The sequence below is a fragment of the Equus caballus genome, chromosome 1 (assembly GCF_041296265.1).
Source record: "Equus caballus isolate H_3958 breed thoroughbred chromosome 1, TB-T2T, whole genome shotgun sequence".
NCBI lineage: Eukaryota > Metazoa > Chordata > Mammalia > Perissodactyla > Equidae > Equus > Equus caballus.
In genome coordinates, this window is record NC_091684.1 from 17,296,884 (window position 1) to 17,324,336 (window position 27,453).

At 35.7% G+C, this 27,453-nt stretch overlaps 1 protein-coding gene and 1 long non-coding RNA gene across 4 annotated transcripts in view; one reads left to right on the forward strand and one right to left on the reverse strand.

The window, feature by feature from the left end:
• Positions 1–27,453, reverse strand: part of ATRNL1 (attractin like 1) — a 740,103-nt gene that overhangs the window by 383,482 nt on the left and 329,168 nt on the right. For all 3 annotated transcript variants that reach the window (XM_070260546.1, XM_005602549.4, XM_070260536.1), the window contains exon 25: positions 17,425–17,486. In XM_070260546.1, the coding sequence (XP_070116647.1) occupies positions 17,425–17,486 (62 nt within the window). The remainder of the gene's footprint in view (positions 1–17,424; positions 17,487–27,453) is intronic.
• On the forward strand, positions 13,088–27,365 carry LOC111773108 (uncharacterized). Its single transcript, XR_002807300.2, has 3 exons — positions 13,088–13,167; positions 13,361–13,712; positions 27,171–27,365. It is a non-coding gene; the product is annotated as an uncharacterized lncRNA (long non-coding RNA).

Genomic DNA, 27,453 nt, shown 5'->3' on the forward strand with positions numbered 1-27,453 from the left:
ATAAGCAAAACGGAACCAGAATTTGGAGATTTGGAAAGTTCTCAGCCTATCCATATTGTAAAACATGAGAAAGCCTTTTAAGAGAACACTGAGGGTGTGATGGAATGACCATTTGATAAAGAGATGATGAGTGTGACTCAAGGACTTAATCAGCCATCTCAGCAGAAATGAGGAACAGAGATGGGATTACACCAGCAGGGACACTGTGACCTTGAACTAAAGGGGACAGAGAAAGCAAGAGGGAATGAAGGGAGGCTGTCAGGTTTCTTGGAGTCTACAGGCTGGGAAGATAGGGCTATTCAGTTGAAAAACTGCTTTATCCTTTAAGAAAAGGGAAGAATGACCCTGAAGGCGATGCAGAGATCATCAGGGCTCCCATTCCCACCACAGGCCACAGGGGTAAGGCTGGTTCCTCCTTGGTTTCAAAGGGTGGGGCCTCTTTAGTTTTAGGGGACCAGGATACCACCATCCAGTGCCTTGAGTGGCAAGGCTGCGGCACATTGCTGTAGGGTTGGGGCCTGTTCACCAAGCTAAAAGGGCAGGGCTACTCCGTAGCACTGTGGGGGTGATGCTGCCACCCCAGAAAACCTGGAGGTAGAGCACTGAACCAAAGAAGATTATTCTTAAGTCTTTAAGATATGATAAAATTTGCCTTGCTAGGTTTTAGACTTGCTTGGAACTCACCATTTGTTTCTTCTTTCAGATTTCTCCCTTTTGAAATGGGAATGTCTGTCCTATGTCTGTCCCACCATGGTATTTTGGAATCACATATCTTGCCTGGTTTCACAGCTTCACAGCTAGAGAGGAATTTTGCCTCAGGATGAATCTTACCCTGAGTCTCACCCATATCTGATTTAGATGATATTTAGATAAGACTTCAGACTTTGGAGTTCATGCTGGAACGAACTAAGACTTTTGGGATTGTCAGGATGGAATGAAATGTAGTTTTCATGCAACAAGGACATGATTTGGGGGTACCAGAGGCAGAATGCTATAGATGAACTGAGGCCCTCTAACATTCCTATGTTGAAGCCCTACTTCCCAATGTGCTCGTACTCAGAGATAGGGACTTCTAGATGTAATTAAGGTTAAATGAGGTCATAGGGTGAAGCCCTAAGGCAATAGAATTAGTGTCCTTATAAAAACAGACACAGAGGGCCAGGCCAGTGGCCAAGTGGTTAAAGTTATGCTTCGGGGGCCCAGTGTCACAGGTTCAGATTCCAGGCATGGACCTACTCCACTCATCAGCCATGCTACGGAGGCATCCCACATACAAAATGGAGGAAGACTGGCACAGATGTTAGCTCAGGGCTAATCTTCCTCAAGCAAAAAAAGAAGATTGCCAACAGATGTTAGTTCAGTGCGAAAGTTCCTCACCAAGGGCAAAAAAAAAAAAAACAAAAACAAAAAACCAGACACAGAGAGCTTATGCCCTCTCTCTGTGCTTGTGTACTGAGGAAAGGCCATGTGGACACACAGCACGAAGGCAACCATCCGCAAGCCAAGAAGACAGCTCTCACCAGAAACCAACCACGCTGGCATGCAGATCTTCGACTTTCCAGCCTCTAGAACTGTGAGATTTGAAATTTCTGTTATTAAAGCCACTCAGTCTGTGGTATAATGTTACGGCAACCCAAGCAGACTAAGACACTCCCGAAGGTCAAAAGGAAGAATAACTTCCTGGTTTGGTCTGATCAGGGCCCTGGCTACATTCCCCTCTGATTCTCTGGACTACACACCCTGCTGTGCATCAGTTTTATTCTCTGGCTTGTTTCCCTCTTAGGAAGGAAAATGGCTGCGGCAGTTCTAGGACAGTATGAGGTAGGAGTCAAAAGCTACCTTTCCCCCCATATAGTTAATAGATCCAGCATCTGATAAAGTTTTTCTTAAAGCCACAAACATTGACAGACAGTCCTTGACTTGCTAATGAAACTTAAGAATGGCCCACTTCTATCAGAGCCCTACTGTTCCCTTCACTCCAGGGCTCTCCTGCATCATATCAGCTTCACAGAGGGACTGAGGTCTTGTTTAGATCCTATCTCTATAGAGATATTTTGTTTTAGCCATGTGTAGGCTGTAGTTACAATGTACCCAAAGCTTTTTCGGTGCTATCTGAGTCTGTCCTGCAGATTCCGTCTGGGGCCTGGGCAGAGTTCTAACCATTAGCTCAGTTCTCTAGTTCTTTGCTACGCTCTTTAGGATCAGATCCTCACACGTGCAACTAAAGGGTGATCTCAGAAGTTCATCAACAACTCTGTGAGAGGGCTTTTCTCTCTCTGCTATTTCCCAGTTCTTTTTGGTTCCCTGGTCTCCACTTTTCTATCCTCTAGCCAGGAACTGCCCACTTCCCGCATTGTGCCACGTTCGTTGCTGGGAGGACAGAGAAGAGGGGAAAGCAAGGGCATTTGTTGTGGCCCTCTTGTCAGCTCCACCCTACACAAAGGAAGAGTGCCCTCCCTTGTAGATGGGGTTTTTGCAGCTTCCCATTTGTAGCCATCTTTGCTGCAGCCAATGCTCCTGCTGTGGGACTGCCTGGGATTGGGGGTGAATGAATTAAGGAAAGGGAGAAAAAATGGGGGTGGGCTCTCCCTTACTCTCTCTGAGCTTTAAAGAATTTCCTTTTCCACACAACAAGTCAGAACCAGAGAATTTTTCCAGATGTTTCCTGTCTAGACCACAACAGTTGCTTTCAGGTTTCAAACTGCATTGAGTTTCAGGTCAGGGGATACTAGAGGGAAAAACTAGTAAATTTCCAAACAGTTCAGTGACACTGTGAGTTCTAGTGTTCTTCCTTGATCTGCCTGCTGATACCTACTTTTCAGAATTATCAAAAAGCTGCCCATGCATTTTATCCAGGTTTTACATTTAAGAGCAGTGGAAGATAAAAAGAGTTCCATAGCTCATGCAGTGTTACCTAGAATTGGAAGCCCTAAGGTGAATTGATTTTCGACAGAGTTGCAAAAGCATTTCAAAGGAGAAAGACGAGTCTTTTCAACAAATCATGGCGTAACAACTAGACATCGATATGCAAAATAATGAACCTTGACCTACCTCTCAATCATAAACAAAAAAATGATTGAAAAGGATCATAAACCTACATGTACAATGTAAAACTATAAAACTCTTGGAAGGAAATCTGTGACCTTGAGTTAGGCAAAGAGTCCACAGACATGAAACCAAAAGCATAACCTATAAAAGAAAAAAAAAATACATTGGATTTTATCAAAATTAAAACCTTTTTCTCTGTTGAAGGCAGTGTTAAAAGAATGAAAAGACAAACCAAAAACTAGGAGATACTTATTTCAATCACCTATTTGGCAGAAGATTTATATCTAGAATACATAAAGAACATCTAACACTCAACAATAAAAAAAACAAAGAAGCCAATAAAAACCGGCAAAAAAATTCAGACACTTCACCAAAGAAGATGAAAGTATGGTTAATAAATACATGAAAAGATAATCAATATCATTAGTCATTAGGGAAATGTAAATCAAAGTCATGATAAGATACCAGCACATAACCTATTAGAATGACTAAAATAAAAAATACTGACAAGACCAAGCACTGAGGATGCGGAACAACTGAAACCCTCAAGCTTTGCTTGTGGCAATGCAAAATGATAGATTTACTCTGAAAAACAGCAGCAGTTATTATAAAGATAAACATACATCTACCATATGATCCAGCAATCCCACTTCCAGGTATTTATCCTAAAGAAATGAAAATTTATGTTTGCAGAAAACTTGTAAGTCTCTATGTTGCACAATTTGTACATATGTATGTTATTCGTGGCAGCATTATTTATAATTATCAAAAAGTGTAATGATCCATATCTCTCAATGGTGCATAGATTAAACAAACTGTGATGTCCATATAATGGAATACTACTTAACAATAAAATACAATAGACTATTGACACCAAAAACCAACTTGGATAAATCTCAAATGCAGTATGCTAAGGGAAAGAAGCCAGTCTCAAGAGGTTACATACTGTATGATTCCACATATATGACATTCTGGAAAAGATCAAATTGTAGGCACAGGAAACAGCGGTTACCAGGTTTATGGGTGGGGAGAAAGTCTGACAGCAAAGGAAGCCCTATGAAGGTATCTTTGAGATTTTGGAATTGTTCTGTATCCTGGTAGAGCTGATGACTACAAGAAAATATGCATGTGTTAGAATTCATGAGGATACCTCCAAAAATGGAATTTTACTGCACATAAATTTAAAAGGACTTCATAAAGGAGTAAAAACAAAACCAGATAAGAAATAAACCAAAAGCCTCCAGAGAAAAGTGACTGTTACATGGTAAGTTCGCTGAGAATATTATGAGATGAGGCAGATAATTAAGCCTGGTTATACAGGAACTTGAAAGTCATAGTTTGAATTATATTATAAATGTGACAGGAAGCTTTTAAACAGTAGAGTCACATAATTTAATTTAAGCTAAAAAAATCACTTTGACTATTTTGAATATAATAGATAGAAGGAAGAATCAGGGTTTATGTATGGGGTTAAGGAAAAAGAAGTGTATTTAGTTGATCCCCAGGTATTAAAGTTAGGTAAATAGTGGTGCCCATAACTGAGCTAGAATAGTGCAAAAGAGAGGCTGTTTGCCAAGACAGCAAGTTTAATTTAGGACATGTTAATTTTGAGGCGTTAAGCAATATTTTGGTGAAAATGAGTTACTGATATCACTCTTAGAGAACTATATTCCAGCCTCTAGCGTTCCGAATTCCAGCACGGAAAATTAGCTGTGCAGCATTGGTTTAACTAAATTACAATAAACTTTGCACAATAACCATTTTACTCGAGCTACATTTGATATTTTGGCTTAAAAGAGCAGTTGGGACTTAAATATCTGTTTTCTTCTATAGCAAAGTCATGGAGAAAATTCCTGAGTAAATCTCCAATATAATAAGATGTAATTTATGGTTTCTACTTAGCTAAATCCATATTTTCAGTACCTTCAGGCATAACTTCCATTAACATATCCATTATCATAAGCTTGAAAAGAAGGACTTCTGTTTATTTTTCACTATTCTCAGTGTTCTTTGTCCTTGTACCATTTTTTTAAAAAAATCCTTATACCAAATACTCCTTCTGGGTTATGCCACTTTGATGTATGCATTTTGTTTCTAATGATTTAGGTTCACCTCTCTCCCTGTAGGGAGCTACATCTCTTCTTTTCTTCTTTTGAAATATCTGCATGTACAACATGAATAAGTTTCATTTCCCCAAAATCTTGATCACTCTGCTAACTTTGCATTATTCTTCTCACTCTCATGTTCACTTTTATAGGGTCATCTTTGATTGTTCTGGTTTTCAATTGCTTAACTCCTACTTTTCCTTTTGTTTTTATATTCTTTAGATTCCTCTACCTAAACCTTTCCTTTTTGGATTCTCCAAATTATCATCTTTCTTGCCACTTTACACCCACTAAGATAGCTATAATAAAAAAGATATATAATAACAAGCGTTAGTGAGAATACTGAGAAATCGGAACCCTCATACATCTCCTTTGGAAAATAGTTTGCTACTTTGCACAATGTTAAATCTAGAGTTACCACGTGACCCAGCAATGCCACTCCTAGGTATATACTCAAGATAAATAAAAAAATATCTCCACACAAAAACTTGTACACAAATGTTCACAGTGGTATAATTTACAAGAGCCAAAAAGGGAGCAAAAAACCCAAATGCCCATCAACTAATGAAGGGAAAAATAAAATGTATTATACCTACAATGGAATGTTATTCAGCAATAGAAAGAAATGAAGTACTAATACACACTATATCACGGATAAATCTTGTAAACATTGTGCTAAGTGAAAGAAGCCAGTTGCAAAAGAACACATATCATATGATTCCATTTATATGAAATGTCCAGAATAGGCAAATCTAAAGATAAGAAGTAGATTAGTGAATGTCTAGGAACTGGGGGTGTGGAAGAGGAATGGGAAGTGACTGCTAATGGTACATGGTTTCTTTTTAGGGTGATGAAAATGTTCTAAAATTGATTGCAATGATAGTTGCAGAGCCATTGAATTGTGCACTTTAAGCAGGTGAATTGTACTGTGTGTGAATTATAGTTCAGCAAAGCTGTTTGAAAATGAGTTAATTAGACAAAGGTATATAAAACTGAAATTCTCAAATTTTCCAATGTTCCTATATGATTCAGGAGAAAAAAAGATACTGATTAACATTAGTGTTGGTGCAGAAAAATATGCACATTAAAACTTAAGAGTAGTCATTAAAAAACAAATATAAAATGTACAATTCCTAAATTGCTGAAAGGAAAAAAAATTAAAGAATATTAAAAGCACATACAATTTAATAGAAAACGGGGGCAGGGGGAAGATGACTTGAGAAAGCATTTTCAAAAGTGAAAGCAAGATGGAGAAAAAATTAAAATACATCAATAATCACAATAAATGTAAATTCACTAAACCTGTCACTTAAAAGTCTCAGATTTTTTAAATAAAATAAACAATATCCAGATATTTGTGGTGTACAAGAAACACATTTACAATATAATAAGACAAAAAATGTTAAAAGTAAAGGAATGAAAAAAGATGTACCAGGGAAATTCTAACAAAATGATACTATAACTATGTTTACACAAAACAAAATATACATTAAGACAAAAAGTACCAAAGGGAGAAAGAGAATTCAAAATGAGTAAAACAAAATTCAACTTCACTCTTAATAATGGATAGAAAAACCAGTAACGAAATGGAAGATTTGAATAACACAATAAACCAACTACATCCAACAGACATAAATAGAACACTCTACCCAACAACAACAAGATACATATTCTTCTGAGTGCACATGAGACATTGTCCAAGATAGATCATATTTTAGGTCATAAATTAAATCTCATTATATTTGAAAAGATATATCTCACAAACAGTATCTTCTTCAACCACAACAGGAGAAAGTCAGAAATCAATAACAACAGGAAAACTTCACAAATTCACAAATTTGTGGAAATTAAACAACCAAAGGCTCAAAGAAGAAATCACAAGTGAAATTAGAAAGTACTTAGAGACAAATGAAAAAGAAAACACAACATAACAAAACTTATGGTATGTAGTGGAAACAGTGTTAAGGAGGAAATTTATAGCTATAAAAGCTTACATTCAAAAACAAGAAAGGTTTCAAATCAAAACCCTAACTTTAATCTCAAGGAACTAGACAAAGAAGAACTAAACCCAAAGCTATCACAAGGAAAGAAATAATAAAGATTAAAGCAGAGAAATGAAATAGAAAATAGTATAATGATAGAGAGAAACAACAAAACCAAAAGTTGGTTCTTCAAACAGATCAACAAAATTGATGAACTTTTAGCTAGATTGGCCAAGAAAGAGAAAGAGAGAGAACTCTGACTCAATTTACTAAAAATAGAAATGAAAGTGGAGATATTACTACTGATTCTACAACAATAAAAAGACTTATAAGAGTCTACTATAATCAACTGTACACCAAAGAACCGTATAACCTAGATGAGATGGAAAAGTTCCTAGAAACACAAAACCTACCAACACTCAATCATGAAGAAACAGAAAAACTGAATAGACCTGTAACTAGTAAGGAGATTGAATCAATAATCAAAAATCTCCTGACAAAGAAAAACTCTGGACCTGACAGCTTTACTGGTGAGTTCTAGCCAAACATTTGAAGAAGAACTAAGCCAATCCTCTTTAAACTTTTCCAGAAATTGAGGAGGGGGGAGCAATTCCTAACTCATTCCATGAGGCCGACATTACCATGATACCAAAGCCAGACAAAGACACTACAAGAAGAGAAAACTACTAACCGATACCCTTTGTGAACAGTGACACAAAAAAGGAAATTATTATTATTATTACTGAAAGAATTATACACCATGACCAAGTGGGATTTACTCCTAGAATGCAAGGATGGCCCAACATATGAAAATTGATCAATGTACCACATTAATAAAAAGAAAGGGGAAAAAAGCCACAAATGATCATCTCAATTAATGCAGAAAAAGCATTTGACAAAATTCAATACACTTGCATGATAAAAACACTCAACAAACTAGGGATAAAAGGAAACTATCTTACAAAATAAAATCTATATATGAAAAACCCAGAGTGAACATCACACTCAATGGTGAAAGACTAAAAGCTTTTCCTCTAAAATCAGGAACAAGGCAAGACGCCTGCTTTCACCACTTCTACTACTTAGTAGTGGAAGTCTTAGAGAGAGTAATTAGGCAAGAAAAAGAAATAAAAGGCATCAAAATTGGAAAGGAAGAAGTAAAATCATAATTGTTTGCAGATGATATGACCTTACATGTAGAAAACCCTAAGAATTCCACACACAAAAAAAGTTAGAACTAACAAACCCATCAAAGTATCAGAATATAAAGCCCACACATGAAAAATCAGTTGCATTTCTATGCACTAACAATAAACAATCTGAAAAGGAATTAAGTAAACAATTTGATTTACAATAGCATCAAAAAGTATAAAATACTTGGGAATTAACTTAACCAAGGAAGTGAAAGACTTGTACAACATAAACTACAAAACATTGCTGAAAGAAATTAAAGAAAAGAAATAAATGGAAAGACATCCCATGTTCATGGATTGGGAGACTTGAGGCCATTGAGCTGTCAATACCACCCAAAGCAACCTACAAATACATTGCAACCCCTATCAAAAATCCCAATGATTTTTTTTCAGAAATAGAAAAATTCATCCTAAAATTCATATGGAACCTCAAGGGATTCCAAATAGCTCAAAAATTCTTGAAAAAGAACAAAGTTGGAGGACTCACACTTCCTAATTTCAAATCTTACTACAAAGCTATGATAATCAAAACAGTGTGGTACTGGCATAAAGACAGACATACAGACCAACGGAATAAAAAGCCCAGAAATAAACCTTCAGATATATGATCAAATGATTTTTTTTTTTTTTAAAGATTTTATTTTTTCCTTTTTCTCCCCAAAGCCCCCCGGTACATAGTTGTGTATTCTTCGTTGTGGGTTCTTCTAGCTGTGGCATGTGGGACGCTGCCTCAGCGTGGTCTGATGAGCAGTGCCATGTCCGCGCCCAGGATCCGAACTAACGAAACACTGGGCCGCCTGCAGCGGAGCGTGGGAACTTAACCACTCGGCCACGGGGCCAGCCCCTGGGATCAAATGATTTTTGACAAGCATGTCAAGCCCATTCAATGGGAAAAGGATAGTCTTTTCAACAAATGATGCTGGGAAAACTGGATATCCAAATGCAAAAGAATGAAGTTGAACCCTTACCTAATACCACACACAAAAATTAACTCAAAATGGATCAACAACCTAAACATAGGAGCTAAAAGTATAAAACTCTCACAAGAAAATATAAGGCAAAAGCTTCAAGACATTGGATTTGGCAATGATTTCTTTGACAGGACACCAAAGGTACAGGCAATGAAAGAAAAAATAGACAAATTGGACTTCATGAAAATAAAAAACTTGTATTCATCAAAGGACACTTTATGAATAGAGTGAAAAGCAACCTAGTGAGTGGGAGAAAATAATTGAAAATGGTATATCTGATTAATTATTATAAATTAATATCCACAATATATAGAGAGCTCCTGCAACTCAACAACAAAAAAACCAAACAATATAATTCGAAAATGAGGAAAGGACTTGAACAGCCATTTCTACAAAGAAGAAATATGAATGGCAAATAAGCAAATGAGAAGGTGCTCAACATCACTAATCATTAGGGAAATGCAATCAAAACCACAGTGAGATATCACCTTGCACTAATTAGGATGGCTACTATCAAAAGACAGAAAATTACAAGTGTTGGTGAGTATACGAAAAAATTGAGACCCTTATACACTGTGAGAATGTAAAATAGTACAGCCACAATGGAAACAGTATGAAGGTTCTTCAAAAAATTAAAAATGGAATTACTATATGACCCAGCTATAGGGTCACGATTGTCTGGCAATAACCTAAGTGCCCTATAACAACCATGTGTCCTTCTTGCCCTCTTCTGGGCAGCATGCCAACCATCTGGTCTGGGGCAACTGTTTCTCTCAAAGAACATCACATCTTGAGGGAACACAGAGCCCTTCCACATGAGCTACTGAAACTTAGAATGCTGGCCATGCAAGGACAGTCTCTCTTGGCAAGCCTGTAGCCTTTGTTCCCCTGCCTATATAAGCAACCCCCTCTCTGCTCGCAGTAGCAGTAACTCCATCCAGCTGGCCATCACTGGACATTCCCCATAAGAAAGACCCAATAAACCCTTATGTCTCATACACCACCTCTGGGTGTTTTCTGTGGTCTCTCCACAAGCTATCCCCCACTGTTCATGAAGCTGGGCATGTGGCCAGACACCAGCAATTCTACTTCTGGGTATATACCCAAAAGAACTGAAAGCAGTGTCTTGAATACATATTTGTACACTCATGTTCATAGCACCATTATTCACGATAGCCAAAAACAGAAGCATCTCAAATGTCCATCAACAGATGAATGGATAAAGAAAATGTGGTATATTCACACAATGGAATATTCTTCAGCCTTAAAAAGGAAGAAATTCTGCGTATGTTACCACATGGATGAACCTTGAGAACATCATGCTAAATGAAATAAGTCAGTCAGAAAAGGACAAATACTATATGATACCACTAATATGAGGTACTTAGAGTAGTAAAAATCATAAAGACAGGAAACAGAATGGTGGTTGTCAGAGGCTGGGGGAAGAGAGATGGGGAGTTATTGTTTAATGAGTATGGAGTTTCAGTTTGGGAAGATTAAAAGAGTTCTAGTAATGGATACTGGTGGTTGTACAATAATATGAATGTACTTAATACCACTGAACTGTTCACTTAACAATGGTTAGGATGGCAAATTTTATGCTATGGGTATTTTACCACAGTGAAAAAAGCTGAAGGAAAAGAAGCAACAGTTCATTAAAGAAATAATTCTAACTTGTTTGTTTCTATCTAAAAACATAATACTAAAGAGGAAAAAAATTAAGGTAAAGTTGACAAATGCGCAAATAACAGAGTGACACATTAATAAAGATCAGTTAATAATAGGTAGATGGAACACGAAAATTCAAAAGGAGCATATAAGAAAAAATAAGTTTTATCTTACGGGTATCTATAAAATCTTGAATCCAAGGATCAGAGAAAACCCATTCGTATCAAACAGGTGGGACATTTACAATATTGATCATATATTTGACAACAGGAAAAAATTCAACAAATGCCAAAGTATCACAATGATCTTTTATTGACTGAAGAGAAATCAATAAAAAAGACACATTGAAAAAATTCCACACATTTGTAAATTGAAAAATACACTTCTAAATAATTCACATGGAAATCATAAAAGAGATTAGAAAATATTTTGAACTGCAGGCAACAAAAATACTACATATTAGAGTCCATGGAATGCAGCTGAAGTAGAATATCAAAAAAATAAGTAGCCCTAAATGCATATATTAGAGCCATACAACTAGAAATTAATAAGCTTAATTTCACCTAAAATCAAAAAGTTGGAAAATTAATAATGTAACTAAAAAAAATAGAAGAACTAAGAGCAGAAAATAATGAATTAGAAAACAATGGGAAGAAGCCATACAATCTGGTTTTTGAAAGGACTCCCAACACTATCAAAGTTCTTGCATAGCTTACCAAGAAAAAAATGAAATGGGAAAATATGCAAAATTCACAATGAAAAGAGAGGCATAACTCTAACATACGAAAAATTTTTAAATATTAATATTAGAAAATATATGCCAACAAATTTTAAAAATAAGATAAAGTGGGCAATTTCCTAAAGAAAATTGCCAACTATGTCAAGACAAATAGAAAACCTGAGAAGACAAAATTATTAATGAAATTTAATCATAAATTGAAAAATCTACCCACAAAAAATCAAACCATACAATAACAAATCTAAAAACCTTTCCAAATTCATGTGGTTTTATACATCAGTTCTACCAAAGCTTTAAGCAACAGACAAATCTATTGTGTCAATCATTAAAATGTGCTTCTCTGATCTCTGACTACTAAGAGCACACTTAATCAATGGCCCCAGCTACTGCACTCTGAAATCCATCCCTGTGTTCACACTGAGGCCACACTTCCCATAAGTGCTTCTCAGTCAGTGATTGAGCATGGCAGTGATAACAAGGCAAACTTGAGCCTGGGAGATGCAGAACTCCTTTGATGGGTGATTTGGCTTGACGATTCACCATTGATCTTGTCACACTTTCTCAGAACTGCATCACAATCTCACACTCTTTCACTCAACATCCCTTTCTTCCTGATCTACTTCACAAAGGTCATATCAGCACTGGAGTCTAAAGATCTCTCACCGTCTCCCCTGCTCTTTCCCTCATGGAAGTTTCTCCTAATACATTTATTGCGTGTCTAATCCCATCTTGGTGTCTACTTCTCTGAAGACTTGTGGTCTGGGTAATGAGGAGGTAAAATGGGGATTTGGATCTGGCTCACTCACTACGTGGCAGGCTAAAACGACAGCATCCATGTTAGTAGGTGGCGTACAGATAGTCCCTGCAAGAAGGCTTGAATTGCTAAAGATTTCACCAGTGGTGACTGGTGAAAACACCTTCAAAAAGGAGTGGCGTTGGCTGATTACTGCTATGTTGTATTAGTACCTGGAGAGGGATAATGAGAAACTGAAAGTTATTAACAACATTACTGGCTAAATAGAAGAGCTAGAGGGTCTCTTTTATAGCTTTAAATGAGACTCTTATCTGTGACAGTGGAAGGGCCAATATGGATGAACAGCAGGCTGATGATCTAACTGCTAGAGCTGCAGAGCTCCAGAGATGATAGAATGCGCAGCCAAAGCAGTTCTCCTATGCAAAGACAGGGGCCATGGTTGAGAACACCTGAGCCCTTGAAATATGGAATAGGAGTATCTAGATTGAAATATGGAGATGGACGCTTTTGAGGATGTTGGGTCTACAGCTCCCTTCCCTAGTAACAGAATAACAGATGCTCCCCTAAAAGCTGCTCCCACCTCCTTCCTGGTTGCCAAAGTGATACCAGAATTAAATGACAGCATAATCCCCTAATACATTTATTGCATGTCTAATCCCATCTTGGTGTCTACTTCTCTGAGGACTTGTGGTCTGGGTAATTAGGAGGTAAGATGGGGATTTGGCCTGATAAGAGAGGGAAGAGAATACATACTTGAAAAAGCTCAAGGATTAGCTAGTGTGTACTGGCAGGAGCCAGGGGAGAATGACGGGAATTGGATTTTTGGCAGTATTGGATCAAGGGGGATGGGAGGTAAGACTGGATAAGCAAGAATTCATGAATTTTGTTGCATATTTTCAGGACCACAAGACACGTAATACCCTACTGAGGACTCCAGGGCATGGGGCAAATGCTGCTGGAGTGACTCTCACAAGCTAGAAAAAGCAATGACCACTGCAAAGTGAAATGGAAATGCCTGAGTTGCCCTAGCAGATGGAAGACAAAGGAATAAAAAAGACAACAGAAGGGAATGTGCTGGAATGGATGTATTATGTAAGGCCAGAAGAACTACTAGAAGACTACATTCCATGGGACACAATATTCACCAAGGATATAAGGAAGCTGATGAGAGGGTCACCAGTTTCTCTTAAGAAGTTCAGCGATGGCTTTCTTTTGCAGACCAGAGCCGACAACAGGAGAGGCAGTTACAGGGGTAGGTTTGTTAAGTGATGGGGACTCAGAGTAAAAGAGGCCAGGTATCAGTGCTGAACTGACAGAATCCAGGGCCATATTTACCATAATGATCAAGAAGACTGGAGGAGCAGCCAAGGGGGTTGGTCCACAAAAAACTGCGGGTATGATTAATAATGCAGGGTATCGTGACGGGCAGAATGGGTGGGCAGCCAACAACAGCTATTTAACATTATTTTTACTTTAAGTAAGAATGGAGGAACAGAAGTCTGAGGGTGGTTGTCCTAAAAGAAAATAAATCCAGAACCCATTGATGGAACAGGTGGTTGGGTCCATAAAAGAAAGGACATCTTGAAACCTCTTGAAAAGTGTACAAAATGATCCCCAAAGGGACCTTTGTACAACCTCTATACAAAGGGACCTGTGTATATCTGGGTATATACACAGGTATATACATGGGTATATACACAATGCAAAGGAATAAGTAGATATTTTGATTACTATTAGACTCAGGGTTAGAGATGACACAGCCAACCCAAGGACTAAAATGTCATCATGGCCACTCATTAGAGTTGAGGTGTTCTCAGGGTCCAGGTAACAAATTCTGGCTCATAGCAGGCCAACTATGTATACATATCCACCCAGTGAAAATTTCCCTAGTTCTCGAGTGTATAATTAGAATTTATGTGCACGGTAGTTGGAGTAACCTCTACATCATGTCCCTGTCCCGGAGGGCTAGATCTATCATAAACTATCCTTTAGCTGGTCAAGATGGTAAGTCAAAGACATTACGTCATCCCAGTGGGATAGTGAAAATTAGTACCACCTCTAAAAATCCAAAAGGTGCAGGGGTAGTGGTCCCTACCATATCACCACTTAACTTACCAGGATGGCTTAACTTCAATTAAAATAAGTAATTCAGACTTTTCAGATTCACTCAGACTTACTTTTCCATTTTACACACCAGAAAAAAAAGTGCTTATTTTTTAAATAATTCCTTTCAGTTTTCTAATTATTATATTACACCACAGACTCTAACAACAACAATAAAATCCTTCAAATCTATGTAGGAAATGACTGAAATTTAGAGTTGCTAGGTGACCTACTTAAGACAGCACAGAAAGCTAAGATCAGAGCCAGGCTATATCTAAAAATTATCTCCCCAGTACTTGCCGAATTTTGATTACTCCCAGAACTTTGCCCATTATAGAGGTAAAAAACTGCCAGTTCATGAACTGGCCTCCATTGAATGGTACCTAAACTGAAAAGCTGCTACACTTATCTCCGCTTCTTCAATAACTCTGTTAGAAACAGCAATACAGTAATAATGGCCTGATTCAAGGATGTCCACAAATGCTGACCTGTTTAAAAATCTCTTTTAAAATTTAGCAGTGGCCTTATTGAAGAAAAATGAAATTCAAAATACTCTGTCTATGTTTTTTCTTAACAATGAGACAATTTTAAAACTATCTAATTTATATTTCACTACTGAAAAAAATTTAAATGACAAAAAAACCATCAAATATATTTTATCTCACACAGTGATTAGAATATTTTATTTCACTTTGTTATGATGACAACATAATAAAAAGGATCATCTCTAAGACATGGTACATATTAACACTAGCCTTCTTTTACTTAATAAAAGAACTATTGAATTTAAGTATGCACATGAATTCAAAAGCTTCAAATAAAACCCTAAAAATTTAAATAATTTACATATATATTCAGCTTTGTGAATTTTTACAGAGCTGAACTTTTCAGTGTATTTCCACCCACACTATTCTGCATCAGAAACATTTTATTTTGATGCATTAAATAATGCTCACTTGACTGTAACTTCTAATACTTTCCAAAAACATATTGTAAACTAATTAATAGCTTTAAAATCTATTAATATTCAGAAGTACAAAGTCATAAAATATTAAATATATTTAAGATGTTTGCTAAAACTTCATTTTTTAAGGGCCAGATTTAAAGTATGAATAACACTGCATACATGTTGGTGATAAAGATGTTTATAGCATTTACATTCCGGAAATTACAACTTTTTACCAGACGTAAACAAACATGATTGTTTTCAGAGGAAAGTGACCAACATGGCAAAGGTTTGACAACAGAAGTGAATAAATGAACAGGGAATGTATAACTTTGAGAAAAGAGCTTAAAAAACTGAAGGGCCATAAATGGAGATGAAAGATTAGACTTGCTTTGTATGGGCCCATATGGACGAATTAGAAGAGAGATTTACAAGGAGACAGATTTCGTCTCAATTATACAGAACAATTAGTTATCTGAAGATAGAAAATGCTATCTCAGGGGATGGTGCGTTTCCTGTCACTAAAAGCATTCAGAGGCATAAGCTAGATCAGGGGTTGGGCAAATTATGTCCACAGGTAGAATTCAGCCCACCAGCTGTTTTCACAATGAAGGTTTATTGGAACACAGCCACTCGTTTGTTTGAATATTGGCAGTGGCTGCTTTAGCACTGCAGCAGCAGAGCTGCGTAGAAGGAACAGAGACCCTGTAGCCCACAAATCCTGAAATATTTACTATCTGGCCCATTACAGAAAATGTTTGCTGACCCCTGTGGAGAAGTCATTAGAAATTCAAGTACTGTATGGGTATCTGGACAACATAACCAATAACGGTTACTTTGGCGTTTAGGAAAGTGACTGTCTCACCACCTGCATCAAGGATTGAGTTGTACAGGTTCTTTACTGTACAAAGCAGCCCAGTCAACTTGGTAAGCGGAGGTCAAAATTCATACTGCACTGTTTGTAAAGTTATGTGCCCTGATGGGAGACTATGGTTTGCCAAAAGGAGTAGACATATTTGTCTAATTTGCACAAAGGCACCCAGTGGACCAGCATGAACTGTACACATCTTAATCAGCTTAACAAAAATAACATTTCTTCCAGTCCAGATGATCTAAAATGCCATAATACAGATATTCTATCATTGAAACTCAGCTTCTTCTCCTAACCCAGTCTTCATTTATTTACACCCCATGGAAATGAAAATAGATGTCCCCTGAAAAGAGTTCTTACATTTTGAGAAATGCATTCTCTCTTTTAGAAAAATACATTGCAAATGAGCATATTAAAAACTGTAAGTAATATCAGTTAAAAACAAACCAAAAGAGCCCTGTTTAACTTTAGTATACACAGCATTTTCCCCAGTTGTTTAATTATGGAACCTTTTTTATGAAACTACTGCTAATATCTCAAATAACCCATATCCTAGGGAATGATGCTTTATTTGAAGTCATATTTAGTACTTCCAGATTATCAGCTCTTTGAGGACAGAAAATACATACTTTTTCTTATCCCCTACAGATTTTAGCACATTGCTAAAAACATACGATAATTTCCTAAGAAATAATCAAATTGATATAATTCTAAAGATGCACCTAATCAATATGGTGAAGGTACTGTTAATTTCATTAATTAAAGCAGGCTTTAATTACTTATGTGACAGGGGAAGACAAAGTTACCATCCTCTTTCCACTGAATCCATTAGCTATTAAATAGTACACCAGCAAAATAATCTTGCAAAAGTATATTGTAAATATGTTTCCTCGGCTCTGTGGTATATATTTAAGCATATAAAACTATTCAAGACACATTATATGATATTTTGAGGTCAAAAAATTAATAAATTACCTAACGGATTGACAGAACATATATCAGAATACAGGTTTAACAAATTCAAATTCAGTAAAAGCAAATTACCTGAAGAAGGTGACAAAAAACTGCACAAGATCCATGATTGTATTGTGTTGTGAGAATGCAATCTGAAAAATCAAAATAAAGAAAGTTTGAAACTTACTGAGTCTGTATTCTTCTCTAATACCTGTGGTGATGTTTCATGGTATTTGTAAATGCAATATTTTTAACTCATCAAGACATTTGGATCACCATATTATAAGTCATATATGCTGAAATTAAAACTTCATCTAGAACACCTAATATATTCAACTACTGATGATGACCTTTGCAGGACTATAACGTTGAAAATTATGATAAAATTACTTCAAGAATATATGCTAAGAGTTTCATGTCAAAGCCTGTAACATATTAAACGGGCCTAAAACATGCAAATGAGTTTCTTTCGTCTAATAATAATCACATTTTCTATTAATACAATTGATAATTGATTGTAGGCCAAAAAATAAATGTCAATGCTATTAAGAAAACTTAGAGGATTTGTTCTTTCCTATATTTCTTGTCTAGGGAAGCTGCATGCATGCATACAAATATTTTGTTAGACACCCTCAAAAAATAAAATGTCACCTCATTTTACAACTTCATGTTAATAAGAAATAAATTTTGAGAGGTGAAACTATCCAATAAGCTCAAGTTTTCACCTTTCTGTTAACATCATACAGATTATACTTTAACACTTTTCTTGAGGAAGTATTATATAGTGTAACAGTCAATAATGCAGCATCTGAATAGAGAATATCTGATTTTGAAATCCAGTTTTTCACTTACTAGATATATACATTTTGGAAAACTGTTTAACCTATTTGTGCCTCAGTTGTCCCATCTGTGAATAGTAATAATAATAGCACCTACTTTATAGTGCTAGAGGAAAGACTAACTGAATTAATAGAAATAAAATTCTTGCATATCTAGCATATAATAGGTATAAAAAGAATATTATTATAGCTTTACATTATGTATAAAGGATATGATCACCATAATTTAATTTTCCCAGATAGCTGAAACTAAATAATTAAGATATTGAAATTTTTTTCCTTTAATAATCTTTTATGAAAATATTTCAAAGACATGTAATAGAATTTCTACTTCCAGTAAAAATGGACTAACAGGGATGAGATTTCTCTTCTGCCTTAAACAACTAGAAAATTATATAAAATATATGAAATAACTGTTTTCAGACATTGAACAAAAGGCAGAGGAGGACATAATTCATTCATGAAGGAAAACAAAGATGAGCTTCACAAATGTCTCAGCTTTCAGTGCAAAGAATTAATACTAAGGAATTTAAATTTAAAACAAGAAATACAAGTATGTCTTATATAAAATAAAGAATTACAGTCAATGGAGAAGATGGTTAAACTTTTGGCATACACACGAAAGCCTAAATATAGTAACATTCATTTCCAAAAAGCTTCTAAGCATTTGAAGAATTACAAAGCACCTATACAGAGACTGAGGAAAGATAATTATGGAGGAGACTGGTTATAGGTGAAACTGTCTTAAAAACTTTAAGATAAAACATCTTTTAAACTGAAAAAGATAAAAATAAATTTTCTCCCCAGGTGACTGTCCATAAGAGTGTGTTAGAAACAAAGCTTATCAAACAATATTATCAACAGTAACTTAAATCCATGAGAAGAGAATTCTGGAAAGAGCAATTGAGAAGTGCTGGATAATCTTTGAAAGGATAGTTATCTTGAAATTATAATAAATAAAATTGGTTCGATTAAGATAAATTGGAATAGGAAGCTAACCTTAGTGTTGGAAAATATCTAAATAAAAAGGGGGAAAAGGAGCTTCAATAAAGGCTTGAATAAATGAGCAAATTCATGGAAAAGAGAAAGGAGGAAATAAATAAAATAAATAACACATGCCATAAAAATAAAAGAATAAGATAAAGTATAAGCAATTGCACTAAATGTGAACAGACTGAATCCTCATTGAAAGACAGAGATTTCCACGGTATATTAAAAAGCATAATTCAGCTTTATGGTTTTTTTACAGGAAACACATCCAGAGCAGTGACACATTTATATACAAAATATAAAGGATTATAAAAAAAATAATAGGCACTTAAAAACAACAATAAAAAAGGCATGAACGACAATATTAAAGCAAAGTGGAATTCAAAGTCAAAACCTGATCAAATAAAATGTATAAGGCACAAAGAATACATAACAGTAATAAACCTATATGTACCAAAACACAGGCAAAATAAGTAAAAACACAATGTCTGGACATACTAGGAGAATTTGATAATAACGTAATTATGGAAGAAATTTTTAATATATATATATATATATATCTTTCAGAATCTGATCATGTAGACAAAAATTAATTTACTCAGTCATTTAAATCATAAAGAAATATTCAAAGAAACACTGGGTAAGCCAGCTCTGTTCTAGGTGCTGGTGACACCCTTGTAAATAGGACAAAGTTCCCTGGCCTCTTGGAGTTTGCATTCCAATAGCAGGAGATAGAAAATAACCAGGTAAACTCATAAGTGGATATCTTAATTTTTGACAGTGGTAAGCATTTTGAAGAAAAAAACAAGGTGATGTGATAAAGTAGAAGGATATGTGACCAATTTAGATCGGGTAGTTAGGGATGGCTTCACTGAAGACATGATATATGAGCTGATATTCAAGTAAATAGAAGGGGAAAACCACACAAAGATCTGTCAAAAGAGGTTTCCAGGCTTAGGGAATAGTATGCTTGGGTTAGACATGTTTGAGAAACTAAAGGGAAGTCACAAGAGCTGGAGTATTGTGACCTAGAAACACAGTAGTTGATAAGTTCAGAGTGACAAGCAGGGGTTAAGTCACTTGATCTTTGGCCATGATAAAGAGTTTGGAAAATATTATAAGGAACATGTTATTGGAACTCATGAAAGATTTTGAGCTATGGAGTGACATGATCCCACTCTCAAGAAAAAAATCCTTCTGACTGTTGGGCGGGGAAGAGATGATAAGGGAAAAGCAGGGAGATAAGAGAGAAGAATACTGGATTTTTCTAGTTATGAGGTGATAGTGGCTTGCACACTGTAGTAGCCATGGAGACAAAAATAAGTAGATGGGCACATAATTTAGAGAGGTGAGAAGACTCGGTGAAGGATTAGATATGACTCATTTAAATCTTCTAAGAGGAAGTTCAAGGCCACCTCAGTATTAGAGTAAAAAAAACAGTGGTCAACAAGGTAGGAGAACACCAGGAGAGTGTTGTGTCACGGATGTCAAGGAAAAGAAATGGTGCAAGAAAATAGTGGTTGGTTTTGTTGGTTGAGTAAGATGAAGACGAAAATATGATTATTAGATTTGACAGCATCAACTTTGTGGGTAACAAACAAATGCACTCTCAATGAAGTTGTAGGAATGTTAATCTAAACAGAGTAACATAAAGAGAACATGTAATGCAAGGAAGTAGAGACAGCAACTACAGACTAAACTTTCATAAAGATCTGTTAAAAAACAGAGCAGAAATAATCAAGAACGTATAGAAAAAAAATTGTTTTCTTAAATCTACAGAGCATTTAGAAAAGTAGACAATTTTCACTGTGCAGAGAAACTACTTAAAAATTGTTATGGTAGTGACTTTATGCATTGAATTATCAGATTAAAACCAAAATTAAAACTATAACTTCAATTATGACCAAAACAAGCTTAACTACTTGGAAATTAAGAAATATAATCCACGAGACAGAGTTCTAGGTGGCAGTGGCAGTGATAGCATAGTTTTTAAAATCCCTGAGTTTCCATAAAAAGTATATATAAAAATATAGCAACTAAATCGCAAAATCAAAAAACCACCAGGAAAACAATTTCAACAAAGTGACAGATTTTCCCCTTGAATGCCAAAACACAAACAGGTATGGATAAGCCTAACACAAGATATACATGGTACCAGTGTCTGTGTGGGAATAAGAAGAGGGAATAAACAAGAAAATCCCAAACTCCAAATGGTACTCACTGGAACCAGGCAGCCCAATTTGAATAAAGAAGGTGAAAATGGAAGTGGCGTTGCCTAGTCCAAGAGCTTATAAGTCAAAGGAGTCCTTGGGAAGTTCTAAACAGGGCAAGAACAGCTTGGGCCACGTGAATTTTTAAAAACAATCAGTCAAACCTCTAATCCAAGATAGGCCCCATATTGAGGAGAAACTGTTGGAAGTAAAATCAAAACTGAGGAAAGCAGGGAAAACAGAAACAAAGGGAAGAAGGTCCCACAGAGGAGCAGAACAGAACCAGGAAATCTTCAAAAGCAAGTGGCACATTTTTAGGGGAAAAAATCATATTCATCATTAAATAAATATATTCAAATATGGGGTCTGCCATTGATTTCTTTCTGTACTGTGAATGTAATTCATTATTATCATTCTCAAATATCTGTCATTCCTTAACCCATAAAGGGTTTTGCATTCAAGATAACTGATGCATAAATAGTGAGAATAACCAAAAGTGTTAAAATAAATTGGGACTGGCAAAGCACATGATTCAAGCTGGTACTGCAGAATTTTACTATGGTGTGCTTGTCCTTTCTGGGTCCATATAACTAAGTACCTTGGAACAAAAATCATGTTTTGAGGCAAATAAGCAAAATATAGATATACATGAAAATATCTATAATTTCCTACATTTTCCCAAAGAATATTTGAATAAATAAAGTGGGGAAGGGAAGGATCTCCAAGTTATAATCATGAACTAAAGAACTGAAACATTCTAAAATTTTAATTACACTATCTGTACCTATTGATAAAGAAAAAGAAAAGAAAAACGTTTTCACAAGGGGCAGCTCCGTGGTGTAGTGGTTACGTTTAGCACACTCCACTTCAGTGGCCCACAGTGATGGCTTCAGATCCAGGACACAGATTTACAGCACCTGTCAGCCATGCTGTGGCAGCAACCCACATATAAAGTGGAAGAAGACTGGCATAGATGTAGCTCAGGGCTAGTCTTCCTCAAGCAAAAAAAGAGGAAGATTGACAATAGATGTTGGCTCAGGGTTAGTATTCCTCAGCGGGGAAAAAAAAAAAAAAAGCTTTCACAAGAGATATCATGAATGATATTTTGATTCCAACTGGTATTTAGAGGATAAGCTGAGCTACCACTGCTAAGGGGTGATTGGACGCCTAGACCTCCCCAAATTAACACTATTTTCTGAATTGTCGAAAACAACAACTACAGTTTATCACAAATTAAGTTGCAATGTAATGCTTGAACATGAAGTAAAGTACTGATTAAAGACCTTGACCAACTTTCATTACAGGTAACACTCTCCTCTGTTTCACAATGAGTATAATGGTAGGATACAATTGATGGGGGTGGGGGGGGGGTGTCTCTGTCCAAAATTGCATCTGATATACAAACTGCCTTAAAAACAGAAGCAAGGGACACCCCAGAGTAATCCATTAACATAATTGTGCTCAAGAGTAAATGCAGACATGGCACAAGCAGTCTCTGTACGTATTAGTATACCATGCTGGGGTGAGAGCCTTAGGTTGAACAGCATTCAATGTTGGCTGTTCAAAAGGAGAGTCAGCACTACAGCATGTTAAACAAATCGTTCAAAATGTTTCTCCCCTGCAACTTTCTATAGGAAGTTTCACGGGACATAGTCTGTGGAAAATACTGTATCAGACGGTCCATTGTCAGGCCCAGGCTTAAAAGGATTGAACTGATTCCGGAAATGGAAGGCAAATCCAAGGATGATTTGGTAGCATTGGTGATCAAGACCAAGCAGACACTAACTCCAGCAGATTCCATCTCAAGATTCCCTCTTATGGGGTGCCATTTATTCATCTGATATTTCACTGAACATCTACTACATTCTGGGTACCATCTCAGGTTCTTGGATACATCAGTGAAAAAAAATTACAAAATTCTTAGTGGTGTGGGGGCAGACAAAAACTGTAGTAACAATAATAAGTTATATAGTGTGTTAAAACTTGATAAGTGATAAGGGGGAAAAGAAACACAAAAAGTATCCTATTTTCTATTATTAGCATATGTGGGACAAGAAATCACTCCTTGGTATCTAAAAATTGGCAGAACTGCTGAGAATAGCCAGGGGTAAAAGATAGGAGTAGCAGAAAGAAATGAAGCATAACATTAGGTTCATACGTATCTGGCTGTTCTCAGTTTTTCTCTACCTAGAACAGCATCTAGCAAGTCCATGAAACTGGATGACTCATAGAGAAAGGAGTAAGTACAGACAAAGGGAGAACCATTCCGTGTAATGTTGGGCAATTGGTCTTCACGTAGCCGGCTCCTTATCATCTAGCTGTCACCTCAAATATCACACTTCTCTAGACTCTTATCTACAGTATCTGCCTTTCCTTTACTCTAGACTCTTGCATGAACCTATTTCTTTTATACTTCAGTCTGAAATCATCTTACTTTTTGGTTGATTATTAGTTCAAATGCCTTTCCCCACTAAAATGTAAGCTCCTTGAGAAGAGTGGCCTTGTTCATATTGTTCATGGCACTGTTCCAGTACCTAGCACAGACATTTTAAACTATGTTGACTTCTAGGAATTTCTTGCAGAAGGTGAATTAAATCAGACCACAATCTTCTGGTTTAAAATAGGTGGCATTACCTGAAATATTTTTTTAACCTATGAAAAAATAAATGAGATTGCCTTCAAAGAGTGATTATTTAGCCAGTTTTATTTAGAAAACACTGAGACAGTAAGACAAATCAATAATAACACAAACACCCTAAATTTGTAGTTTCCCTGTGAGTGTGTCTCCAGAGGATGTGGAACATTTCTGACCCTAAAATCTACAACTGTCTAATTAGAAAGAATTCCACTGGCTGAAAAGGCTAGAACATGGCCCTTTACAGATAATATGTTTCACTTTGGTTCTGTGGTCATTCCCATGAAAAGCATCAAAAGTTTACTCAAGTTGCACTTAAAATTAGTTTTAAAACTTCAGCCAGCATGAATGCACCCATGGAATTCTCTTTTCTGTAATAATTTTATTCAAGTTATCCAATGATTATTCAAAGAAAATTAATCAAAATGAAGAGACCAATTAATAGTAAATTTTCATAATATTCTCATTTTCCCTATGTTTTTATAGAGCCCTCCAAATAACTCACAGTGACATGCTAAAAACTGACTTATGTGAAACTATAGTAACAGTGATGATAATATATTTTGTCCATTTGAGCTTAAATGCAAATTCATAGTGAAAACATGTCCAAAATCTAAAACCTGAATTTAAGATATGCTACATTTTTCATTAATTAATAATAATGATCAATATTGTGAATTTTATGATTCAATGAAAAAAGTTGCATTCAGTGTATTTGAATAGATTAGATTAATAGCTTGATATTTTCCACAAAATGTCAGAATTTGTAGTAAGGGACAAAAAAATGTTCTTATTATGAAGGACAAATTGGTGTGTTTGTGCAAAATGTCAGCTTGCCATAAATAAACTCTGATATAATACTTGAGATAAATAAAAATGAAAATATAAAGGGATTGCTAAAATTATCAAGTTTATCTGACAAACTGAAAGCCAAGGCGAGGTTCTTCAAACTACCATCTGGATTATAGTCCTTCAAAATCCTGGCATAAAAGCGTAGCTGCATACTGGAAGTTACTCAACCAGTCATGCCTCAGCAACAACTAAGCTATGTTTCAGGCAAGCAATTCAAGATCTCATTAGGTTTGTATTTATTCATTTTTAAAAGAAATAAAAGCAAACTGGGGCTTAAATTAGCTATTATTGGATAAGATCAACTATGATAATTTATTCCAGATAAGAAGAAAACTTCCAACAGATAATGAACACCCTGCTTATTGATATAATAATGTGTACCGTTCTTGATAAAGCAATATTTCAAAAAGTATGGTCAAGCAGAAAATGAGTGATTTTTAAAAGATAGAATAAAAACTACTTCTGGATAAAAACATGAGGAATAAACATACCAGCCAATTCTGCATAAATATTACATAAATTACTCTGATTATAAATCCTCGAATATTGTCTATACAAATTTAATAGTTTAATTCCTTTTAGAGGAAGTAAATGCCTTCATGAAGGCATTTATAACTTTCCCCCTAGTTTAATGCAAAAACTTAACTGGGCTCCCTGCCTTCAATTTCATAACCCTGTGGTCACCCTTCACCCAGCTGACAAAACGCTCTTTTTAAAACTGAAAGAGGTTTCTGTAATTCCCCTCTTCACAATCCTTCATTCCCATGCTTAAATTTCCTCAGTGTTTTTCTATCACTTTCTAGCTTGGAGCCTGACTTCCTTGACATAGCACATAATGATCTTCAAACTTTGGCCATTGCCTCTCTTTCTACACACAGAATCGACACCGCAGTATTAGCAGTTTCCAATTTTGCCAAACATTCTCAAGCTCTGTATCTCGTTTGGCACAAACCATTTCCTCCTCCTAACACCTTCTTCTTGGGTGGCTCCTGTCGAAATGATTCATTCACTGGCAGTTCTGGATCCTGTCGTCTTAGTGGCCCTCAATTGTACTCCTGTTGTCTCTATCACGTATTTCTACCACAATACTCCTAAAAAGAGCTAACATTTATAAAGTGCTTACTATTGCCCAGGCACTGTGCTAACTGCTTTTCATACACTAATTTATTTAATCCTTAGAATAATCCCATAAAATAGGTATTGTCATTAAATTCATTTTATAGATGAGGAAATAAATGTTTACAGGTTACCTAGGCAATAAGCAGTGGAACTACCATGGAAATCAATACATCCTGACTCTCGTTCTTTCCTAATTCCACTTTCCTAATTCCAGTTAGCCACAGTGCACGGTGAGAACCGGCTCACCTGTCTTTTCTGTCCACTTGACTTCAATATACTTGAAGTCAGGCATTACGACGTTTGGTGCTACATTCCTAGCAACTAGCAAAGAACCTAGCATTTTTACTTGTATGTGTTTAGTGAATAAACTGCAGTAGCATCTATAGATGTATATCTTAACGTTCTAAACAGAAAGTCATAAAACAGTTTAATTTTACTAAAGGTCAAGCTGTACAAGAAAACAAGAATTACTTTTACATCAAGATTATGTCAGTTAAAATACGGAGAACTTTATATCTACATGTCCAGAGAGCACATTTTCTTGAAATTAAAGGATATTAGTTTTTCAAAAACAGTATTGTTATAAAAGTTAAAAAACGAAACAGGACTTTTAAAATTACAAGATGAAAATTTGCATTTGTAATGCTATCTGTTCTTAATTATAGTATTAGCATATTTATGAGGTTTCTTGAAGAGCTCCAGGTCTTAATTCACATATCAAAGATGTATAACAGCAAGAATAATGACTAATATAGAAGACTATACAATTTATGCTTGTAACACTGTTTTTTAGAAATTGTCTTTTTTTTTTTTTCACAGCCTAGCTTTTCCTCTGTAATTTGTTAAGCAGTCAAAAGGGAGCTTCCCTTTATAGAGTGATATTCACTAAACCTACTTCATTCAGTCCTACCTCTAAAACTCTGGAAATCAGATTCATGTCTAAAACCTCAAAGTAGCAGGTGTCGCCAACAGCCATAGTAAAGCATATTGTATTATTCAAATGTCATTTTTTCATATATAAGTATTCCTATTAAATAAGTAACAAAATCATTTCCATTCAAAAATACATTAACAGCTGTTAAGGAAACAACTATAATTACAAAATTTCAAAGAAAAACTATTTTCTGTATCTGTCTACTTTTGGATACTTTGAAAGTTAATTCACTATTCTCTTCTTTCCACTAAACCTAGACGAATGCAGCAGAAGGCAGTGAGTGAGGCGCCTTTCCAGGAGGAAGAGCTTACAGAGATGGTTTAGTAAGTCCCCACAATGCCTCTCATGTTTTTGCCCCTAGATGGATAGGTTTCCATTATTAAACTACATCAGGAACAATGGCATCATAGAACGTAAGTTTCGTTATAATAAAACATGACAAAATTTTAAAACCCAAGTTGAGGGATCATGATTTTTTAAATAAAAAATTATAAAAACATATAGTTATTTGATGTAGTTGAAAATTACGTGATGTCAGAT